Source organism: Metopolophium dirhodum, chromosome 8, assembly GCF_019925205.1.
Source record: "Metopolophium dirhodum isolate CAU chromosome 8, ASM1992520v1, whole genome shotgun sequence".
Classification (NCBI taxonomy): Eukaryota; Metazoa; Arthropoda; class Insecta; order Hemiptera; family Aphididae; genus Metopolophium; species Metopolophium dirhodum.
The window spans coordinates 16,443,521-16,467,460 of NC_083567.1; the positions used below are offsets into that span (position 1 = coordinate 16,443,521).

Consider the following 23,940-nt stretch of genomic DNA (forward strand, 5'->3'; position numbering starts at 1 on the left):
TTTTCACTTGATTTATATTATTATTCATTACCTATTGTTTTGACTTATTGTCTCTGCGTTACGATACCAAGTTATTTTCGGCTGTGGCACCCCAATGGTGTCACAACTAATTCTAACAGTAGACCCGTATTCACCAAGAGTTTCCATCCTCAAATTACCAACAAATGTTGGAGGTTCTGCAAATGATGTGTTTTTTTTAAACTCAAATAAGATAATTTTGTAAAACGCGTTTATAATTTTTTTAACAAACCCAAGACAAAAATATCAGCGTCTGCAGAAATAGGCGCATATCCACCAGATACAAATCGAATCTGACAAGTATACCGGCCGGTATAAGTCAATTTGGCATTAATAAGTGATAAAGTTCTGTTCCACGGATCATTGTATATGTAATCAACACCGTTTGTATTTTCTATCGGTATGTCGTCTTTGAACCACAGGGTTCCTAATTCGTGTAAGGGCCTTGCATTGGCTATACACTGGAGCTCGGTAGTTTTATGACCTTTGATTATATGTTTTCCTTTAGGTTTAACGACGAAATAAGGAGCAATTTCTCCGGACTGAGATCCTCCTATGGTGTTGATTCTTAAATACTGACTAAATTCATCTTTTCCTAACAAAGGATTTGTTGCTCTCACCCTATAAACATGTTTGCATTGTCAGTAACAACAAATAGGTATAGCTAGGTATAACTAGACATATATTGGCAAAGGAATTAAATCGAATATTATGAACACGCATATTATATAGTGTAACAAAAAGGTGTACCCTATAAAAACTTAATAAACTCTCGTATAACTTCACTGTCATACAAATTTAAAACAATAATTATTAAAGAAGGAAATATATATCTCTTGATATTAAATGTTAAAATAATGGTATGGTATATTCAATTGACCTGTATGCTTTTTGGTCGCTGTCAGAGGCTGATAATACCACTAATTGATGAGTCTCTGCAACTGAGGCATATTTGATGTCATACAGTTGAGTGCCGTCATCAGTTAACCACTGTACCATAGGTGGTGGGTAGCTTTTAATTGGCGGACAATCTAAAATTGCTGCTTGGCCTCTTTCAACTCTGACTATGGGATCAGTAACTTCCATAAAATTTTCCATATCTAAAATTAAAACGTAGTAAAGTTAATTGAATACGCGTTAACCTTAAAAATGTACTTGCAGCATATATTGTAAAAAATTTAAAAAAAAAGCAGGTACGTAGTAAAAAGATATGTATCTTTATATGTAATACATTGACTACCTACCTATATAGTATATATGCAATATATACTCAATGATAATACTTTACTATAATATTATGTAATATAGACTATAGATAATATAGGTACTTTAATTGTATTTTTATTCTAAAAAAAAATAGTTACCTATATGCTTGAGTAATGTATTCAAAAACTTTTAGGTCAGTAATTTTTTTTTTTGATAGGTAGGAGGTACTTACTTTATTTAGGTACCTATTAAGAATATTTTTTAGATTGTAATAAGATCTTTTTCATGTATAAAACAACAAATACGGACGAATATTAGTTGTCTTTCAAAGTTAAAAAGATTGATAATTTGTACATAAATTGCCTCCCAATTAAATACGAGTTACCTCCTTACGTACGTACGCTAAATTGTATCATAAATGAAAATAATCTAGTACTATTTTTTAAAGTTGCCTTCAATGGGCAGTTAATAAATGAATAAGTATTTTTCTAAACGGTTCAGACATTTTATAAATACCTACATTATTAATATTGATAGTTGTGTATCATTTGTACAAATGTATATAATATATATACCTAAGACTAATCTGTTTTAACTGTAAGCATAATTATAAATATTTGAAAAAAATGTTTTGAACAATTTTATAATAGTACCTATATTATGTTCTTCCTATATCTACTTAAGACACCAATGTTTATTATAACGAAATAGAAACGATTTTTTATAATTATAATATGTGTCATGTATACATAAAATCATCTATTTACGTTGTTTATTTTAGTTAAATTTATAAACCACTGCTTAATTCTATATCCATGGGAGACAGCGCATATATAATTACGAACTCCCTGATCATTGGAGGCAATATCCTTTTTATTTAAAATAATGATGGGAGACTATTACCAATTGGTATATTTTGGGAATGGAATTGTGAACTGGTGTGCGCCGATAAATACACACCTCTAATATAATTAATATTAAATAGCTATTACATCGGCTCTCCCAACAATAATTTAACGATTATTGTTTAGACATTTCTACCGAACATTCAATATTCCCCTTTTTAGGAAAACCATGATTTATGACCATTAATGCAACACAATAAAAAAAAATATAGATAATAAAATATATTATATTTCCTACTAATACTATTATATTACTTTGTTCAACCTATATCACTCCTATATTATTTATACGGTGTATTATTTATTGACAATAAAAAAATAGAAACATTTTTAAATATTTTGAAGATACAAGACAAGGTATATTTACAGTATAATTTTTCTAACAAGTCATATAAAAATAAAATTAACGTACCTACACCATTTGTCAACAAAATCAATGGTACCTACTCACTGTTTATTTACTTTTGAACAGTCAACAGACAAGCAGAAATAATATAAACCGCGATGTATTGTAGTAGGTACCTATTAATAATACCATATCATATAATATATAGACATAACAACCGTTGATTAATACGAAATATAATATTAAATCAATAATAGTTTTGTGAGGATTACATAATATTATGTTGATTTAAAAATTAAATATTTGAAAACCGCTAAGGTCTTATTAACCTAACCTATAAAACTCATACTTGGGAATATATAAAACAAATTAGTCGTCTTTAATTGTTCACTTTTTTAATTTTCAAATCCTTCAGTTCTCAGTTTCTCACAAACAGTTTAAAGAGAAATTTATTCGCACAAGATCACAAGACCAGTATTGTTTCAACTACCTATCCTTATAACTTACAAGTGTAATGTGAATTTGAAACGAATTTTCTAAATAATTGCATTTAAAAATAAAGAAAGAAAAAATATATAAACTATTTTAATAAGTGATGATCAGAGTTATTTAATTTAGTAAACAAAATGAATTAAGATAGTAACACTTTCTCAGAAATATGCACTTGAAATACTTTCCACCATATAAACATACTGTTATTGCTCATTCAAAATAAAACCACTTAAATTTAATAAAATTATAGCTATATAGGTAAAGAACTATATCGTAGTTATGTTAAATATAATATTAAACTTACATGCAATGTTTATTTCAATTTTTTGAGATAGTATCGATCCAACTTCATTTTTTGCTATACATTGATAAGTTCCTCCATCGTCATGTTTAAGATTTAAAAGACGGAACGACTGATATTCAGATGAAAAATCTCCCAATTCTTTCCCATCTTTGTACCATTTGTAAACTGGAGCCGGGAAGCCTGTAAAACAATTAATGACATGAATATTCTTCATTAGTTTATTTAATTTAAGTAAACAAGCGCCTTAATAGTAAAAATAAAATTGTTTATATCTTGGTAATTTTATGGATATATCTAATGTACTCATTCATTTTAAGATAGACTAATAAAGTAACAACAGTGTGTTGCTTCTATTTGTAAATGTTCACAACAACAATAATTTATTGTATATAACTTACAATAGTATTAAAAAAAACAACGGGTAACTTGCTCTACTGTATAGTTGGTTTCGACATTGAGTATGAAAGTAACTACCTACTCAATGTAACGGATATATTACATTTTAATTAAATTATAACACAAATAAAAATATGTTTAAAATGCCAATAAAAAGCTTGAAACGAGACTAAATATTTTGAAAATAATATTATGTGTTAAAAATGTTGGTTTAAATATTTGATGATGACATCGCGGTTATTTTTTATGAATTAATAAAAAGAAAATTTCGAAAACTGGTGTTGCGTAATTATAGTCAAGTTTTTCGCTATTGTTTTGTTAGTTTTAATCAATTATTTTAATACCAACTAGATCCAATTTACTAACAACAACAATATCAATTGTTGAACATTATTAAAGCATTTTTCTGCACCAAAACACTTGATGACAGACACAAAATTAAAAAATAACACACATTATTGTAAAACCCAATACATCATGCATTGATCCGCTTAGACTCTAAAATTATTGTGATCACAGCTATATAAATTGTTAACTCACCAGAAAATTGTCTGTAGATCCTACGAAACACTTTGTAGAAACTAAATTTTATATTATTGTGAATTGTAATTGAAAGAAATTTGAAAACTTGAAAATATGAACTTTTTCGAATCATAATTAAAATTAAAATTAATATTAAAAACGGAAAATGTTTCGTACGATCTACAGACATTTTTCTGCTAAATTCAAATATTTTTTCAAAATCAAAATCAGACAACGTTAACTAACTTTAATTTTGTCAAAACAAAATATGTATGTTTTTGTAAAATTCGTGTAGTGAAATCTATAGTTATCGAGTTATTGACATGTGCATACGCGTACGGAAGAGGATACCCACATTTAATTTCACTAATTTCACACTAATAATTATGTACAATTAGTTACAACCAACACATAGATCCCGGGCGGTTATGACAAGATTAGAAATTGCCTAAACGTTGCCCCTTAAATAATGACCGTAGCGAGGCCTCTTAAGTAAAAGCATCCCTTTCGTCGTAAAAAATAAAATGTTAGCAATAAAATTATGTAATATACAACACAATTTTATAATTGTTTACCCCTATAATATTGTGATACAAATATTTATAAAATATTATTATTGACAACCTTATTAGTTATTAGATAATTATCTTTTTATATTGATTATATAGCTATGTATGTTTTGAATCTCTTTATGAAATATACAAACCCGTACATTCAAATATTAATATTATCATTGATTATAAATACTAATATTTGGATTAGGATTTTAACCAGGAGACTAGAAAGTAAAAACGTAAAAGGGGACTAAGACCTTCTAGTCCCATCCTAATTACGCCGATGTACAAGATATAACACATAAATATATCGAAATTATATCATATTTAGATATAGGTAATACATAATATTATCTACTAAAGTTATTTTTACATGGGTGTTATATTATATAGATTATTGTATATTTTGGAAGTTACAAATACTTATCACAAAAAAATCATTAACTATCTCAAAAGTTAAATCTTAATAATTTTATCAAGTAGGTACCTATTCATAATTTAATGGCAGTAATCCTATGGTCTATGCCTCGAGGGTGATAAAATATTGGGCGATTAATAATTATTTATTATACAATGACTCATTATCTGGTGTAACATGTTTAAAAAAATGTTGCACTATAATGAGTCATTTTATAATAAATAATTATTAATCACTGAACATAACACAAATCGAAAAGAAACTAAAAAACTAGACAATTTAAAATACCTATTGATGGTAAACAACACAAAAATAGCCGAAATATTTTGAAAATTATTTCATGTTGAGTATTTTTGTTATATATGAATATTCGGTGAAAATGTCGAACCTCCGAAGATTGAATGTTCATTTTTTGGTTAAAAAAATTTTTTTTTTTTAACTGGTTTTGTGTAGAAATTTCATGGAATTGATAAGCTGCAGCTTCCCCAAACTGTTTTATTGTTTTTGCCGGCGTTTAAAAAGTACTGGACAATTTTACTTTTGACCCCTAGAGGCTAGAATACCAACTATATATTTACTACAAGGAACAATTTTTGCTACTATACTGTCAGACAATTTTTTATAGACAAATTATATTTTGGCATTATCTAAAATTTGATTATATAAAAAAAAATTGAAAATACATGTGAACCTCTGATTGAATATTGGTGATGTACCGATGTATTTTGTGGTACTAAGTGGATAATATGACGATGATTTGTATCCAGTTTTATATATTTTAGTCTAAATATAGCCATCCATTGTAGGTAGGCAAGTAAAAATATCCTAAGCAACGCATATTATTTTTAGGATAGCCGCCACTGATTCATATTAGTATAATTGGTAATGAACGAGGTAATGAATGTCAGGAGCTTTTAGTAGAAATATTGATTATTATGTATGCAAAACTTTTTTTTAAAGAAATTCTTTGTTCTTACGTGTGGTTATAATACTTGTATAAATATATATATATATTTTTTAAATTCATCAGTAAGCTACAAACTAATATATTTAATAACAATAATAACACACATTATTTTCACAAAACATAATATTATAACCAACAGATAATATTAATTTTGCATCTTAAATCTTACTATCTATCTACATACTAAATAAATGGATCATGTAAAAAGTAATGTGATTAAAACACGAAAACAGTTATTTTTACTTATATAAAAAATAATTGTTTTATTTATTTTATTTTTGGATAACAGCCGCGGGTTACCTTCTATTTTGAAACGGAAGTAATAATAATTGAAACCATGCTAAAAATTAAATACAGCCACGGAGGTAGTTGCAGATTTAAAAATTCTAATAAAATAGACATTAATTTGTAACAGCCAATAATAAGGTAGTAAGGTGTATTACGTGGTATTGAAAATGCTAGTTTTCAAGAGGAGTAATAACCTGAAGTGAGTCTAATATTGTTCAAGGTTAAAGTACTTTTCATCGTCATAATATGTATAAACTGGGTTGTTCACTGTAAAACGAGATGGATGAAGTGTGCATCCTTTTCTTTCTTAGAATGCAACGAGACGAGTTTCATTGCATGTGATGCCACTTTTTTATGTCTCTTCGTCGTTGATGTTACATATTATAGAAATATACTATAATTGTTGTACATACTTACGATAAATCGAAATAAAAGACTCATTTCTCGAATATATTTTAAAATGCCAACGATTTAGGTACTATATTAAGTAACACCTATTTGATATTTTACGATAAAAAGAATAATAAAATATAGCTTTAAAATAAAATTGAGAATAAAACACTCGATAAAACCGTTATCTATTTATATGAAATAATGTAATATTTTATGGGAGAAAATGATCTTAACTAAGGTTCAAGAACCGTAAGACGATTTAAGTACCATAATATTCTATATTAAATTAAACGTTAATATGTTTGTATGAAATTAAATTTGAATGGATTTATCAATCAATATTTGAAAGTAAAAAAATATTAATATATTTATTATTATGTATATTGCATTAATTTTAATTTCGATTGATTTCTTAGCCATTTAGCAACCGAAGTTATCTAAAACTCAAGTAAATGCACCCATTGCGAGTTGTAGGTATGCCCTCATAGCAGCCGATGTCAGCAATAAATAAAAGTAAAATAAAATAGTTTTCAGATATACCTAACATCATTATTATAATTATGAACCGTGAAATATAATACTATAATAATACTGCATCTATACATAGCAGATTGTTTAAGAACATTGCAATTTTTCTAAATATAATAATCAAAATTAAATTAAAAATTATTAATGTTTGAAAAAATACTATATTCATATATTATTATTGTTCAAAAAATGTTCATTGTCTGTACCAGCTGATGTATTTTTCCTAACGTGTTGGGGCTTGAACAACAAAATTTCCCATGCTAAGAGTTCAATTTAATTGTCAAGGATACCTCGTATATCCCACGCTCAGAATAAAACCTCGCAATTAACCTGCCCGATAATCATACATAATAGCACATAAAAACAATCAAGTAATAATATGTAGAATTGTTTAGTTAAAAACTATTTTTAACACTAAACAGAACATGCAAATGATCAGTGGTACAGACATGCCACGTATTCATGAATTTAATAAATCATTTCACAAGATAAAAGTTGTTATATAAGATTTATAAATTTGTGCCTAAGGGGGTCTTTGGTTTTAATTAAACACTTGTTCTGTAACATGTAAATTCAAACATTTCAAATTTAATTCTGAACAATTTTTCGATTTATAAAAACCAAATTGAGTATAAAAATGTCTGTCACGCAGTATCATATATTGATATTTTATTTATTTAATCCATTACATTTTATTTAAAAATATGCTATATTTAAAGGCTATAGGTTTAAAGAATCGGGAACGTTAATTACCTAGGTACATATAGTTTATTTCAACTGAAGACTTTTGTTTTTAAGAATAATGTTATTTAAGTTACGGTATATTAAAATTATATAATACTTGATACGTTAGTAGTACAGATTGTTAACTTTCGTGAATTAATGAAGTTATATCATAGTACCGGAATCTAACACAGGTGGATAATTAATGGATAATTAATACATATCTAAATTTTTTATACTTATGTAAGTTACTAATTTTAAATTAAATCAGAGTAGGAAGTTTAATAAATATATTTTAGATTATCAGTACAAAACGTATTTCGTCCATACCACCAATCAAGTAATACTTAATACAATATAATAAGAGTGTATAATGTATATTATAACTATAGTACGCCTCTGTTAGTCATAGTGTGTAACGTGTAACACTGTAATGTACTCGTATAACATTTATTATAACTGCAGACGAGTATGTATAAAAATACCTTGATGGATGATAGACGCAGGACGACTACGTGAGTAACGTAATAATTATTAAATAATAATACTATTCCATAATATATCCGAGAAACGCGATCGACGGTGGCAATGTGTTTTTATAAGTAACACAAGAAAAATAAACTATACGTTAGACTGAACCACCGGCATGACAGACGGGCAGGAAATACCGACCGAGGGTCGGGTGGGAAAAAAAAAGACGTGCTGACAAATTTTTGAAGAGGGGCTTTGGTTCTTCCTGTTAAGTAAATAAGTGGAGTGGCCTGTGGATATTAAGTTACAATATGACGCCATTGTTTTAGGCAAGCAAAATCCTCTACCCGTGGTCTACATCGTCAACGATCGTGATCAAGAGCCCAGTCGTATAGTCGTATACTTATATCTACTGTTTTTTAAACCTCAGATATCACACGCACAAAATTAAAAAGACCTGATAAAACCACTAAAATATGCCTAATAACAGACTGTTATTGAGACCAGAATATGAAAAAAAATAATAATAATATTTATGAATAAATATAATATATTATGTGTTCAGATTATCCTTACCCATTAAACTTGGTATTAATTACTTACAGCTACATTTAAAATATTTCAATATGATAATATTAAAATTACTTTAACGCGTTTTGCAACATCCAATTCAAATTCAAATTGTTTACAATACAAAAGGTACTTCATAAGAAAACATGATTTAATATCTAACCTGAAGTTTAAAAATCATAAAATCATGAAATATATAAATAATTCTTAAAATCGTGTAATTATACATTTTACTTAAGGGCTGTAACTATGCATGAAAAATAAATTTTCAATCTTTAGAATTTAGATATTAGATGGATAAGTGTTACAACATTAATATCAATCTAATAGATAAATTTAATGTTTATATAAGGACGTACATTATTGTATTTATATAAACGAAAAAAAATGATTCCCATACTCTGTTCAAGTTAAGAAACGTAGTCGGTGGCGACTAGTTTTCAAAGGGCCGCACCACCTGTTTGTTTTTATATAGGTACAGAATATGGTAGCCTGTATAGGAAATAAAATATGAGTACTTGTGGCGAAAAAAAGAAAGGATTTAATGCTATAGAGTATAGAATATAAATTATCCTATAATATATATGTTTATTGTTTCCCGTGTAGATCCGTTTTAAAATATTTAACCTATACTTATGGTCATAGAATAAACCGATCATATACTGTACGTTTACGATACGCATCACGAATTATAGAACAAACGTATAATACGAGTTAATAGTAAAAATTATAACAAACTACCCATGAAAATACATACTATACCCAATACAATAATAACAAATTCAGCAGCGGAACTATGATTTATTTTTTGAGTTATGCTTGCACCGAATACTTTAGCATGATGGACCTGACTGCCTCATTGCTGGTGGTTAGAGAGTGGAAAATATAGTTAATAACAAAATAAGTTTATTGAATAAATTGATAAATAAAAAATTGAACAATATACTTATACATTTTTGAATTGATAGTCATTTTTATCGAATAGAGAATACTCGCATTTGTTAAGCGTTAATGCGTTATACCTACATAGCAAATTTATGTTTAGTAGTTCTCGTTTAGTTTCATTACCAGCAATTATAGTATTGGATTAAATCAACCTATTCAAGTATTCAACTATTAAAAAGAAGCAACGTTTTCTCTCAGTAATTCTCTTAAAATATTTTTAACTCTGATGTGTTTAATTTTAGAGTGAATTGACATATTACCAATTTTAGAAGTAAAAATATTATCTATAGTCAATGACATAGGATTTTTTTATTTATTTACTTTAAAAAAAACTCCTACAATCACAGATAATATTGTTACCTTCAAACGAGCCTATAAATTTGACAATATTTCGATTCTCTCAGCATTCTTATAAAATTAACTAAACTAAAAGTGAACTGCTGAACGTACATCTTCGACGTTACACACTGCAGTAAGACGGAGACGACAATTATTTATTGCAAGTGAGAAATTCTCATAATTTCTTTAATTCATCGTCAGATAACGGCCAATAAGATAGTTGGTCATAAACTCATAACTCATAACTCTACCACGGCTATGGGTATAGATTTTAGAATCATAACATCTGAACTCTTACCACTTCTTTCGTGGTCAAATAGCATATTAAAGTTGATGTGGTATTGTTGACATTGACATTATTCACACAATTAAATAATATTAATAATATAATAATTGTACAGTTATTCGTCGGAATATTGCATATAGTTCATTTCAAATATGGATAATTTGAATTTAAAAAAGTATTATGACATAAGCTCCAAAACGATGAAAAATATATAAAGAATTTATCAATTACCTATATAATTACAAGCCATACCTAATGATATTAAGGTACTAATAAACTATACAATGTGTTATATATGTTATACCTACTATACCTTCATCTTGAAAATCGGTAGGCAATTACTAATTTGTTTTTAACTAACAAAAAGTGATACAATAGAAATTTGGGTAAATAAATAATATAGTAATTATATTATAAATACAAATTAGTGGAAAGACAATTTAAATTTTAAGAAATATAAAAGGAGGGGTCAGTGGCGCCGAAGTACAAAATTAAATGTATGGCAAGGATCTCCGACAACCACCCACCCCACCCCACAAAACCCACTAAAAACATTTGAAACCTCCTCACAGTCTCACAAACAATTTGCCATCCACTTTTGTTTTATTTTTGATCAGATTTTTCTTATTTTTTCAACCAATACGTATGTAATAATATTAAAATAATAATTAATTACCTACAACGGCTGCAACGATAGTACAAAATACAAAAATATAAACAAAATGCAACCTTTTATATTATATTATAATATTATGTATACAATATTAATATTGTTATTACTCTCGATGGGCAATATTACTTAATAATTTGTGATCCTATTCCTATTAATTTTCATAATTTTATTCTCCTATGAACCCACCCCCCAGCTAAATGTTTATATGTATGGCAGCTGCCATACATAAACATGGACTTCGGCGCCACTGGGAGGGGTCAAAATTGGATTGAAGGATACAGTGCTTGATTTTTATTTTTGTTCACAATAAGAATGAAACGTGGTGAAGTGGAATGGGGCAGAAGACGCGTAGTACGAAAGGGTACTTTAACTAATTTGGAATCAATTTTTCCATAAAGTATATTTTTAATAACATTAAAATTATCTTCATGCCTACGATCAGCTAAAGAAACTAACCATTTATGTGCTAACACTTCCGGGATCGAAGCAATGCGAAAGCAGTTCCGTTCAAAATGGAAAAAAAGATATGCCAACACTCGAGTGTAATCATAACCACTTGGGGGCAATCAATATTGAGAATAAATAGCTTACAAACCTAAGAAATTACGTTATTAGCTCTTTCAAGTTGACAAGAAAATTATATCTCCACTGACTGCACTATTGTCCTAGAGGATATATATATATACAATATTCTAATATTAATCTGACAAATACAAAATATAAAGCCTTTAAAGGTGCAAATTACAGATTTAACTCATGTGCTACTTGCGTAATAAAATCTAAAAATTTGATCACCTTCAATATATAGATTAGGACTAAGTGTAAGGATGAAACCTAGGTCAAACCTAATTGCCAAGTGACGAAATGGGATTACTATTGATGAAGTACGAAAATGTAAATGGGTTTTTTGCACGGGGAAAGGTTATGGAATGACATTTAGAAACATTAAACTATAAACCTAAGGTCTTAACCCAGGACACTAGCTTGTTAAGTCATTATGAAGGAGGACATAATCATTAATTACATTAATACGTAGGGATATTTTCAAATCATTGGTAAATGCTAGAAGCTGAAAATTACGCAAAACCCGGTTAGCACTTAGCACTATTAATAAATAAAGAGTATTATAGAATAGGGGATAAATGACCACGTTTCGGTACACCAGATGACAAATTTGTAAGGGGAATACTATACCATGCATTTTTACCCCATTGTTTTCTGAAACGGGGGTTGATTGACTAAAGAACACGCCACTCATTAATTAGACTCAATATACCTGAAAAAAAAGTAATCCTGACAAATGTAATACTCTCACGGCTTGACCTTAACCTCATTATGACTGTATATATTTACGTATATTTATATTATAAATGAACTATTTGGTGAAACGTATTATTATCACATCTCTGATTAGACTAAGTATTTTTATTCCAGAACCTATATTTTATTTTGTATGTAAAATGTCAAGATTATTTAAATTCAATCTGGAAAAATGAATATTTTCCTAAGTCATAAATCAAGTCCCCAATAAAAATATAAAATATTTAAGGTTTTATAACAAACAAATTCTTGTTTTTTTTACAAATTGTTCAGTTTTAAAATACAATATTTTGTTTCCTCAAAAATTACATATACATTTGAAAGGTTTCACATGACGTTAAGTACAATATAATAATAGTTTATGATAAATTTTCAACCAATAAATTTTTTTTAATAAAACAAAATGTTTATCTTAAAATAAAGCACGTGAAAAATACATCATTGAATTGGCAAATGTACATTCAAGGTGATACCTAAAGGGAAAATGGGGGTATTTCAACCATTGCCAACCTCGGCCACTGTACATCACCAATCTTTGATTGAATATTCATTGCGATTGAAAATAGTCAAAAGATTTGGACGATATCGCAGCGTCTCCTATATTGTAACGCGTAATGGTGTACCAATAAAACAATTTGTCGTTCCGTGGACGTATAACACTAAAACCGAAATCTACCAGACAAAATTTTATAAACAACGTTAGCATTTAGAGCCACATACGATATGATAATATTGGTTGAAGTATTGGAATGCAGTCCAGCGATTAATGAGTCAACATTTTTCTAAAACTCAAAGAGACATCAATGACTCATCAGTATTGAAAATCAAAAATGTATAAAAGATTTCAATTTTAATTCAAACGGGAAATTACTATATACAATATTAAATACTTAAATATTATTAATTATTACCACTAATTACCTATTTTTGCATAATTTACTGTAGGTAATAGATTTAAGAATGTCAAAGAAAATTATAACTATAGCTACAATCAAACAAATTTTATAAAACGATTAGTATTATACTTATACATTTATCTAAAGTAGGTTCTTATATCAGATTCATAAAAAAGTGTTTTTGTTTATGCCCTTACAAAACTACGACGAATTATTGACCCCCACCCACCCCCTGACGGATAACGTCTACGGCCCTGCATAGTTTTAATAAAATGTTGATTGTAAATACGATGTCCACGATAATTATTTACCATAAAATTACGTATCTATACTAAACTCGGCTTGATTTTACAAGCAATCAACAAATACTTTTAATTTATTTATATTTACCTAATATATCATCTTACCAGTAACGTTGAAGTACAAACTCGAAAGATGATTGAAAAATACATAAATACCGAAATACAAATAAATAGAGCTCCTAGGATAAAAACAGCTTTTATACTAATAAAGAAATTATAGAACTACTATTTTATAAACAAAAAAACAATAATTTTTCTTGAAGCATTTGTATCTAATAGAAACAAACACCCTATATGCCATTATTGCCATTGGAATTGGTTTAGAATCTAATCGTATTTTTGTAAATACAAAATATATTTATTATAACTTATAAGTATTAAATGCCGTATTCATAGTTGATGCTTAAGAATAAGTATTACTTAAGCTATACGTATTTTACGAAAGTACTATAATTTATAATAACTGAAATAATATGTACTATCAAATGCGTTAAAACATAGGTTATATCTATAGAGGTCGCTTATAAATTACTTAACTGAACTTAAAACTTTCTTATGATATATATATAGGTATCCCTTCTATTTTTGTTTCTTATACATAAAAATCATAAAACTTAGGTTCATGGGCGTACACCAATCTGCAGTGTACATATTGTTGGCATATATTATGTACCTACATATATTCCAATTGATAGTCAGTCATACAATAATATGAATTAACTGTAGACGCCAGTTATTGTATCAGGGCTAATAGACTCAATTAAATATTCCAATTAAATATCAGCAATAAAAATAAGTCAGTAAACTGAAATTATTTATAACATTTATAAGTTTTTATAAATTGCAATTACGATTTTACACAAGTTTACAAACAAGAGTTAAAAGAAATATTTTTTAAACTAATATTATTGATCTAACAATACACATTATGTAGCTTGTTTCTTTCAAACCATTCAAGTGATAGAAAATATTGAACTGCAAAAAGTTCCCCTAAATACTTCCTTCGGAAACCTTATTAATTGTTATTGGACAATGATATAATACGGGTTAAATTACATATACTATACGAATTTGTAGTATTGTTATAGGTAATAGGTGTATAATTATTATTTATGAGTTTATGCAAGTAGCAGCTTATATTGTTTCGAATAATTATTTACATACGTTAAACTATTACAATTATTATTCTCAAAACATTTATATAGATAATTTGCAAGTAGAATACGTAATAGTTAGTAAACATAATATTATAATTAAATCAGATGTACCTACGTTTACAATTTATTTACGTGGTTAACCTAACCTAACCGTAGAAACTAATGTAAAGACAATTTTAATTTAAAACTTTTGTATCATAATAATATATAGGTTTATTAGGTATAGGTAATATGATTAAATAAATAAAAATGTTCAATAACATAAACATTGTGAATACATTATTTTTATTTAATATTAAATAACCTACCTATACTTTACGTTACTAAGTTAGAAACTTCAAAAGTTAAATTTAAAAGTCAGAAGTTAAATAGTTAAGTTAGGTTCAAATGATAGATGGAATTTGATCATTATTAATATTATTTTGTTATTCTAAGATATAGAATATCTAAAACCCATAATGTCATTTATTTCATTTTGTGTGCATACGATTGTTTTTTTTTTATTCCGGGAAATACATTTGATAAAATGAGATTTTTCGTTCTTATTATATTATTACGTGTTATCAAAACTTTTACAATTTTAATAATTATTCTTTTATTTATACTTATGGACTTAAGGAGGTCAAAAGAAGAATTTTTCAGTACTTTGCAAAACTATAAGGAAAAACATAAAAAAATTAAGAAAAAATGGAAAAATTCAAAATATACGCAAAACCAGTTTTTAACAAAATTGATTCTGCTTTTGGTTGTAATTTAAAAACGAAGCGTAGACCTTTTTAAAAATGCACTGGATCTTTTTGAGACATTTTAAAATGACTCCTTTATTAGTTTTTATTAGATTTATATGGGTATAATAACATTTTTGTTCGAGTAAAAAAGTTTAACAATTTAATACAAAGTTCCTCAAAGGTAATCAAAAAAATATCAATAATAGATACATAGTTAGATACAATTTAAAATTTAGACGAGATTCGTCAAAATCACGAAAATTCTCAAACGTTTTTATAGGTAAAAATGCATTACATTATATGCATAATATTATAATACACTACATTTTATTAGCGAATAAATTTTAAACTTTGATGATTTGAAAATTCGTCAAAATTGCGAATTTAGTATTTAAAATTCTGAGCGTAACGATTAATGAAGGTACCTATATTGATTTTACAATGGTGTGTGCTTCTTAAATTTTTCTTTTTTTGGAACTGTCATCACATTTTGGGGTAAAAAAGATGCTATGATTTTTAACTTTGTGGCTGGTTTTTGAAGATACTTTACAAAATAATGGAGAAAAACAAAACAATAATTAAGGAAAAACACGAGAAAAACGGGAAATTTTACAAAATACTCATGAACAAATAACCGTAGATAACTTGAAATTTTCACCAAATGTTTATATTAGCATATTTTACTGTGATATATATGATGACAAAGAATAACAAATTTAGTTATTTTGATGTGATTTAGAAATATTATTTGTGGTACCTGAAATAATTATAATTTAGATATAGGTATATTATTATATTTACACAAACAATGAACCTAATGTACAATAGAGCGGTACCAACTCGCTCACATTTTTTTTGGCATTTTCTGTTTAGAAATATAGCATTATTATAGATAGTTACTCTCTTAGTTACTAGTTAGATAGGTAAACATAAGTTAAAGTATTAACTCTTGATAATTACTGAATAAAAGTTAAAATATTGTCATCTTAATGATTTAAATATTTTAATTATTTCAATAGACGGTGTATGGTTTATAAAGATAATACAACTTATACATTTAAAATATGAATTATACCTATAACAATATCAAAATATTGGTATCTAGGTACCTAAAATAATATTGAATATAAATTAAATCTTAAAAATGTGTAGGTATATAATATTATAAGTATAACTGGTCAGTAATAATCGTACAAGATTACCTGAATATGCAACTATAATGTTCAGCAATTTCAAGCCTGTGAGTATGATTTTTGGGATAAAAACATTAAATTGGCCATTGGGATATAAAATATTTCTTTTGGTCATCATGTTCAATAAAGTAAATTATTTCTGACGAGATTCATGATTAAAATTAAATTAGGTATCTAATATTTAAGAAAATAATAGAACCATAAGTAATTTTAGAGGTAGGTAGGTAGTTCTTTTGGTAAGTATTCTGAACTGTTCTCTTAACTATAGGTAGGTAGAAATCTTTATTGAAAATATTATGGTAAATTCTATGTGAGTAAATGATTGGTTTGCATCCCGGTTTGCTAGTGAGTAGATGATTATGAGGGGGATGGAGTATACAACTTATCAATATACCTAGTAAATTTATTTTATGATGAACATATAAGCCATTCCTTGGACTGTAGCTTGTAAGTACCAACAAACTATACCAAATCATAATGGTTGATTTTTATTTTATAATAATTTTTAGGTATTTTTTGTTTGATGACTAACCAAGAGCTTGACACTGAATTATTTTTGTCTGTCCTTCGCCAATCACATTTTTAGTTGACGTTGGCTGCGTTATGAACCGAGGGGCCTGATAGGACTCTGTGAACATAAAACGACATCAATTTTGACTACCTGATGTTGGGATGTGGTCATTGTAAAGAGAACTAGGTACTACACTTACGGCATTCACAACGAGTGATGGTGGACAGCAGCAAGACAACGGTGACGGCAAGCGCATAAGTCCTCTGCGTGCAAGATAGGCGGTCATTTCTTTCTTCTTCTTCCATCGCGGGTCGGGCGCACGGGAAAATCGTATCAATCGGACGACGAAACAAACCGAACTTACACTAAACAACAATCGTGACGAAAAACGGACGAAATGGAAAAATTCGTCGACCACGCGCACGTAAGTAACAACACCTTTTCGCGTCCTACCTACTGTCGGAATTGCGGCACACGAGTCGGTTGCTTCGGCATGTCTCGCCACAAAGGCCGGCGGCGGCGGACACCTGTTGCGGCTTTTCAAAAGCCATCTCGCGCGCAACGGCCGTTTGCGCGATCTAACGGTTTTTGGGCGATCGTCGCAATCGGAACGTGCGGGTGCGTTTATCAATCAAACGAATGTAATAAATAAAAACAAAAATATTAATAATAATAACAACAACAATAACGGGCCGATAAAAACGTCGACAGTACAATAACAACTACAGATGACGGGACGGTGACGACACGGGTGGCGCAGCGGACGTAATAAAATAATATCATATATATAACGTTCCAGCGGTCGGCCAAAGAATGCGGTCCTCCGGTGCACTCGGTACAGTCACTCTGTAGTCTGTACTGCAGAGCGTACTGTGTGTATTGTACTATTGTGTACTAAACACGCACACGGACGTGCACGCGCAGGCGCAGAAACGCGAAACGGTCTCAACGGCGGTCGGAACTTGAAACAACGGTTTGGTGGTGGCGGCGGCGCGACTCAAGCACTCAACCACCGACCGCGATGGGGTCAGAATATTATCCCTACTCTATTTGCCTGCAATCTGCATTCTGTACTGCAATGTCTGCAATCATTATCAGTTGGCAATTTGGTATAAACCACGGATATCAGTATCAGTACCTTTTTGTGGTATAAACCATGATTAAATATATTTAATAATAATAATTATTAATTAATAAGCAGTAAACACCGTCCAGCATAATGGCTCTATGGCTCTATTTGGTAATTTAGCCATACACGATACATGTATCTTTTATTATTGACCATCTATCGAAAATATCAAAATGATTTTAATGAATAATTATTGACACATTAAAGTTGATCGTGTATAGAGCCCGGATTTATGAGCAACACAGATAATATTCAATGTGAAAATCAAGCCGTAATTTTTATTCTTATCTCAAAACAGTGATCTACTGATCTGTGATATAACAAAATACAATACTGATATTATTATTAAACAATATTGTAATTTTTTGAATTTTGTTGTTGAGGGTAGAGTATTGTGTAATATAATATAATGGATAGCAATAATAATATTATATTGTTGTTTTCATTTTTCATTCAAATGCCATCCAACTAATCACTAAATCGCCATTGCCCCCCTCTACCTTTGTTTCTCACCCATCGTTCTTTTTAGGCGACTGAAGTGCGAATGAATCCCAGCCTCCTTAGATGCTAGTGGCGTCACAGGTTACGTAACGCCGATTAATATTCATTAACGATTTCGTGAAATTCGTTCGTTGCTGCATCTGTCGCCGTTGTGATCATGGTATCCAGCGACCACTGGTATTGGGTTTGTCAACTAGATCTCTAAGTTTACTATCACGGTGTAGTGTCTTACCAAATTGTTTCTGCCTGCAATAAGTGTCTAGAAGCTGGCGCCATGTCGAGGTAAGCATAATATTTGCACCACCACATGATAAAAATGTTGTCAGTAAAATAGAAGCATCGACCACCTTTGACGCAATCATCAATCGTCCATAAACAGCAAAGATTTATAATCTGTAAATGTTGTTTTATTTCTCAGCTCTTGATAATATATACAAAATATATTTTTACATTAGGTATTCCTAAATTGATGAATAAGGTCCATGGGAAAATCATAAGATAAATAATGTTGACAAAATCCATGTAGGTACAAAAGTGGATTTTTAAAGATTTTATTAACAGATAATTAATGTATTAATAAAAATAAAAATGTAGTTATTGTAGGTTTTGTACAGGCCAGAGTGAGGCAAGCTTTTGAGAAAACCTCAGTGTGCCAGTCATGGTTGTAATTTTATTTTTATGTAATAGTGAGAAATTAGTACAAAATATTAGTTGAAAATAAAATTGAATCAAATTATTCAATTGTATACCTAGTAGCTGTAACTGTAGTCAAACGTTAGAATTCCTTAAATTCTGAGGGCTGGTATCCTACCTATTCGATGCTGGTTGTGTATACCATTAGTTAAACCATTAATTATAAATACTATAATTTATAATAAATATTCAATGTTTCAACTAAAGTACCAAAGTGAAATTTGAAACATTTTAGTCTTTACTGCCACAGCAATATATCTTATAAAATTATTTGATATTTTATTTAATATCATGTAGGGAAACATTTTTGAAATAGTACACTTAAATTATTATTTTTTGGTTGTATTCGTTTTGATTTAATTATGTGTTTCAGAGAACTTTTAATTGTATTTGTTTACGACCCACGATTCTGTACTACCGAAGCTGATGATCCACAACATTCTATTTTATATTTTCATCCCCCATGGGTAAGCTCTTCGCAAAAGCTTGCTTTAAGTGGACAACTAATGGGAATTGTCAAGTTTTCATCTTCAGTTTTCTCATCTCCTTCAGTATTAGCATTACGTTCTGGAAAGTTTGCTATTCGGCAATTTGGTTCTTCAACACTGGTAATTAGAGATTACTTATAAACTATAAATAATGTGTATTATTTTTTCTTTTATTTTTTTTTTTTTACAAATGTTGTCAATAGGTTTGTAGGTATAAATATTTTTTTAAATGAAAATGGTTATAATTATTTATTATATTGCATTTTTTCTATTACAGTGTGTTGGAACAGATCGAAATATTCCAGACAGTGTTTTGCAAAATCGAGCCAACACTTTATACAATATTTTAGTTACATTTCACTTTAATATAACTGAAATCTTAGATCATAAAATCCTCAGTGAACAGTTAAATACAGTAATTTCATCATATCTTTCACTTCTTCTAATTTCTTCAAACATGTTTGGTACCCCGGCAGTATTTAAATTTCCCAAGGTAATGTCCGTAATGGTAATATTTTGATTTTTATGTCATCATTTGTTTTACATTTTTCAGAGTGGAGGAAACATTCTTTTGGAAGCAATGCAAATACTTGAAAGCATGCAAGAAAAAAACAAGGTTTTAGGTGGAATGTTATTACATCAAAATAAGTATGCGAATTGTCATTTCAAAATTTTAATTTGTCTAATTCTATTTTGATTTCTAGAATTGTTGTTACTCAATTTGGATTTGAACTAACCAAATTAATCCAACTGACAAATCCTTTCTGTAATAAGGTTGGCACTTCAATCTAAAAAATTTAACTTTCATTTTATCATAAAATTGTTTTTAGTAATTTTTTTTTTTTTGCTGCTATATGCTTACAACATTATTAGTCATTTTTACTATCAGTAATTACATACCAATTATTTAAAATTGATTCATTTATTATAGATACCAGCTGAAAATGTAAAAGGAAGCTTTCATTTACCATTAGGTTCTCAACTCTTATACATTTTCTTGGATAAAGATGAAGTATTACAAATAAGAAAAACAGCTACCTCATTAAAACAATCCGTGAAAAAAACATCAAAATGGCGGCAAAAAAATAAGGTATTTATACAATATAATTTTGCAAATTAATTATTTAAATTTAAAAAAAAATCATATACCCACTAATGCAGATGGCTGACAAGTCACAAGACTGTCCAAAAATTGACAAAAACCCAGAAAATAAAAATATGTTCACAGTCGAAGAAGAAGATACCCCAGATAGTAACAGTGGATCTATCTGTAGTATGCCAGATATTGTGAAGGAATCCATTATCAAAGCAGAAAAGAGATTAAACAAATCTAATGCTGAAAAATGTTCTTCTCTAGAATCATCTCTGAATGAAATGCCAAATTTCTCAAAACTCGTTACTTTAAGGTATAACATTTAGTTTTCATTCCATTGTGTTGTTTATAAAATTGAAACTTTTTTTCCAGAAAAGACACAACAAGGTATCAGAGTCTAAGGTTGTTACCTAAAACAATAAATTATAACAATTCCAAACATAGTGACAAATATAGAACATTATGTGACCCATATTTCCCATTATTACGTGATGACGACTATGCTGTTTCAAAAGCACTTTATGATAAACAACTATCTCAACATTATACTGATCTTGATCTTAAAGTGCAGATTGAAAAAGGTTCAATAGACATTTTTTTTGTATTATGTTTTAATTATATTTTGTTAAAAATAATATTTATTGATTTAGAAAAAATATTGAAATCGAAAAAACCAGTTCGGCCAACTTCCATACCATTGAATTTACAAGCACTTGGTAAATATTTAATTTTTTCATTTATAACCTAAATACACATTGGAATAAAATTATAATTTAGATAGAAAACCTGCGCTTAAAGAAGATATAATGACACCTTTGATGGCTAAACTTAGCATGGCAGAATCATATAATTTTGCCACATCTACAGAGAACATGTGCAGAACTCCTACAAGTTTTCAACCACAAACAAATACTGCCAGCCATCAAAAACTGTTGTTATTTGTTGCTGGCTTTCAAAATACTTCAATAATGGTGTTATTAGAAAAAGAAGCAGAAAATGATGCTGAGCTAATTCATCTATTAGTAGGTATTAGTATTTATAATAATTACAGATAAATGTAATTTTTTTTCTTTTAGTGGAATTTAAGTTTTAACAATCTTGGAGACTTAGAACACTCTATAAATAACACAATCACAAATGTCCCGGATGCATATAATTTACAAGGTACAGATGAAACTTATGGCTACATGGTAATGGACACAACCAATGCTGGTATGATTGACAAGCATGGTAACTGGTTAGGTTCACAAACAATTTTAGCCACATCTATACACGATACTTTTCAAAAAAAACCTTCGGTTCTCGATATTATCATCAGGTAGACTAATGAACCTTAATTATATGTTTTATTAAAACTAAATTAATTCATTGTTACAGAAATGATGATAATATTGTTTATGGAAACAAATGTGGCAGCCGAGAATTGTTTTATCAACAAAGTGGCAATATTGTAAGCGGTCTACCAACACCGTCCGATATAATGGGTGTCGTATCTACAACTGCAAAACGAAGACTTCAAAGAGACCATGGTATTATTATTCTATAGAATGAACATAATTATTAACATAATCCACGGATCTATTTATACAGTATTATGGTAAAAAAATTTATGTGTTTTTAGTTTGATTTTATATTATGTGTGTTTTTTAATTTTTAATTACTTATAGCTATGTTAATATTTAATATAAAAAAACTTAAATAAGTCAGTTGATACTCAACTCTATGTTAACTATTAAACATTAAATGTTCATGATTAACACAATTAAATGTATGCATTGATATACTTGTAAACTGTAAGTAATAATTTAAGAATTAGGTACATATATATATGTATTAAAACTTATATTGATGTATCATTTGAAAACAAATGTATTATTTACATTTATGAATGTGATCAGTAAATTGGTAAACAATATATTTTGAATATTGATTTGATACAGATAATGTCATTGAAGTTGATCGTTTTCTCATAACTTAACTCATTATATTATTTCTTAATAATAACATATACAAATAAGGGATTGATTAAGTTACATTTTTACCATAACAGCCAGTGTAAAATAGGCACATTAATATTTTACAGTAAAAAATATGATCAAAATTAAAACTATTTGAATAATTAACAATTATTTTGTACGATTCATTTTGTCACATGCAATTATACAAACTAAGTTGAGAGTTTACAGTATTATTCATTATAAAAGAAAAATAACTATTAATTATCTACCTATTATTAAAAAACATTCATCTATGTATTTTCTACATTTAAAAATGTATATATGTTTTTTCACAAAATATTAATGTATTAATATATATTTATTGTTTTATTATATTTATCAGTTTTTGTAATTTTTCCTTAATCATTCCTTTAAGAACAATCCTGAATTGTATTTGCAAATAATTCCAATTCTAATTTTAATATACATATTACTCTATTTTTAGGATATGGTAAATTATTATAAACTATAATACGTAGGTATACCTATAAATTTATTTATAATATATATTTTTGAACCAATAGGCTATACTGATGTCTATGAAACCTATCCTAACTAACTACCATAAACTCTTAAACATATTATATT

At 28.3% G+C, this 23,940-nt stretch overlaps 2 protein-coding genes across 7 annotated transcripts in view; one reads left to right on the forward strand and one right to left on the reverse strand.

Moving 5' to 3' along the window:
* LOC132951281 (protein sidekick) overlaps positions 1 to 18,504 on the reverse strand; it is a 34,321-nt gene extending 15,817 nt beyond the window's left edge. Inside the window, exons 1-6 of one of the 4 annotated variants that reach the window (XM_061023081.1) lie at positions 17,651 to 18,504; positions 17,473 to 17,568; positions 3,272 to 3,451; positions 899 to 1,118; positions 251 to 639; positions 32 to 176 (exon numbers count right to left, since the gene is read on the reverse strand). In XM_061023081.1, the coding sequence (XP_060879064.1) occupies positions 32 to 176; positions 251 to 639; positions 899 to 1,118; positions 3,272 to 3,451; positions 17,473 to 17,568; positions 17,651 to 17,756 (1,136 nt within the window). In that variant the 5' untranslated portion in view covers positions 17,757 to 18,504. The remainder of the gene's footprint in view (positions 1 to 31; positions 177 to 250; positions 640 to 898; positions 1,119 to 3,271; positions 3,452 to 17,472; positions 17,569 to 17,650) is intronic. The other 3 variants (XM_061023084.1, XM_061023082.1, XM_061023085.1) reach the window with 3 other exon arrangements.
* Positions 18,505 to 18,835: 331 nt separating this feature from the next.
* Positions 18,836 to 23,687, forward strand: LOC132951282 (uncharacterized). Of its 3 annotated transcripts, none has more exons than XM_061023088.1 (13): positions 18,836 to 18,851; positions 19,110 to 19,363; positions 20,148 to 20,382; positions 20,540 to 20,755; positions 20,816 to 20,910; positions 20,967 to 21,036; positions 21,194 to 21,352; positions 21,424 to 21,668; positions 21,728 to 21,936; positions 22,006 to 22,071; positions 22,133 to 22,377; positions 22,432 to 22,673; positions 22,733 to 23,687. In XM_061023088.1, exons 2-13 carry the CDS (start codon positions 19,356 to 19,358, stop codon positions 22,899 to 22,901), a joined length of 1,959 nt encoding a protein of 652 aa, XP_060879071.1. In that variant the 5' UTR covers positions 18,836 to 18,851; positions 19,110 to 19,355; the 3' UTR covers positions 22,902 to 23,687. The 3 variants fall into 3 exon arrangements, with proteins under 3 accessions (XP_060879071.1, XP_060879069.1, XP_060879070.1); XM_061023087.1 differs by lacking the exon at positions 18,836 to 18,851 and adding an exon at positions 18,946 to 18,964; XM_061023086.1 differs by lacking the exon at positions 18,836 to 18,851 and having other exon boundaries at positions 18,901 to 19,363.
* Positions 23,688 to 23,940: the final 253 nt, after the last annotated feature.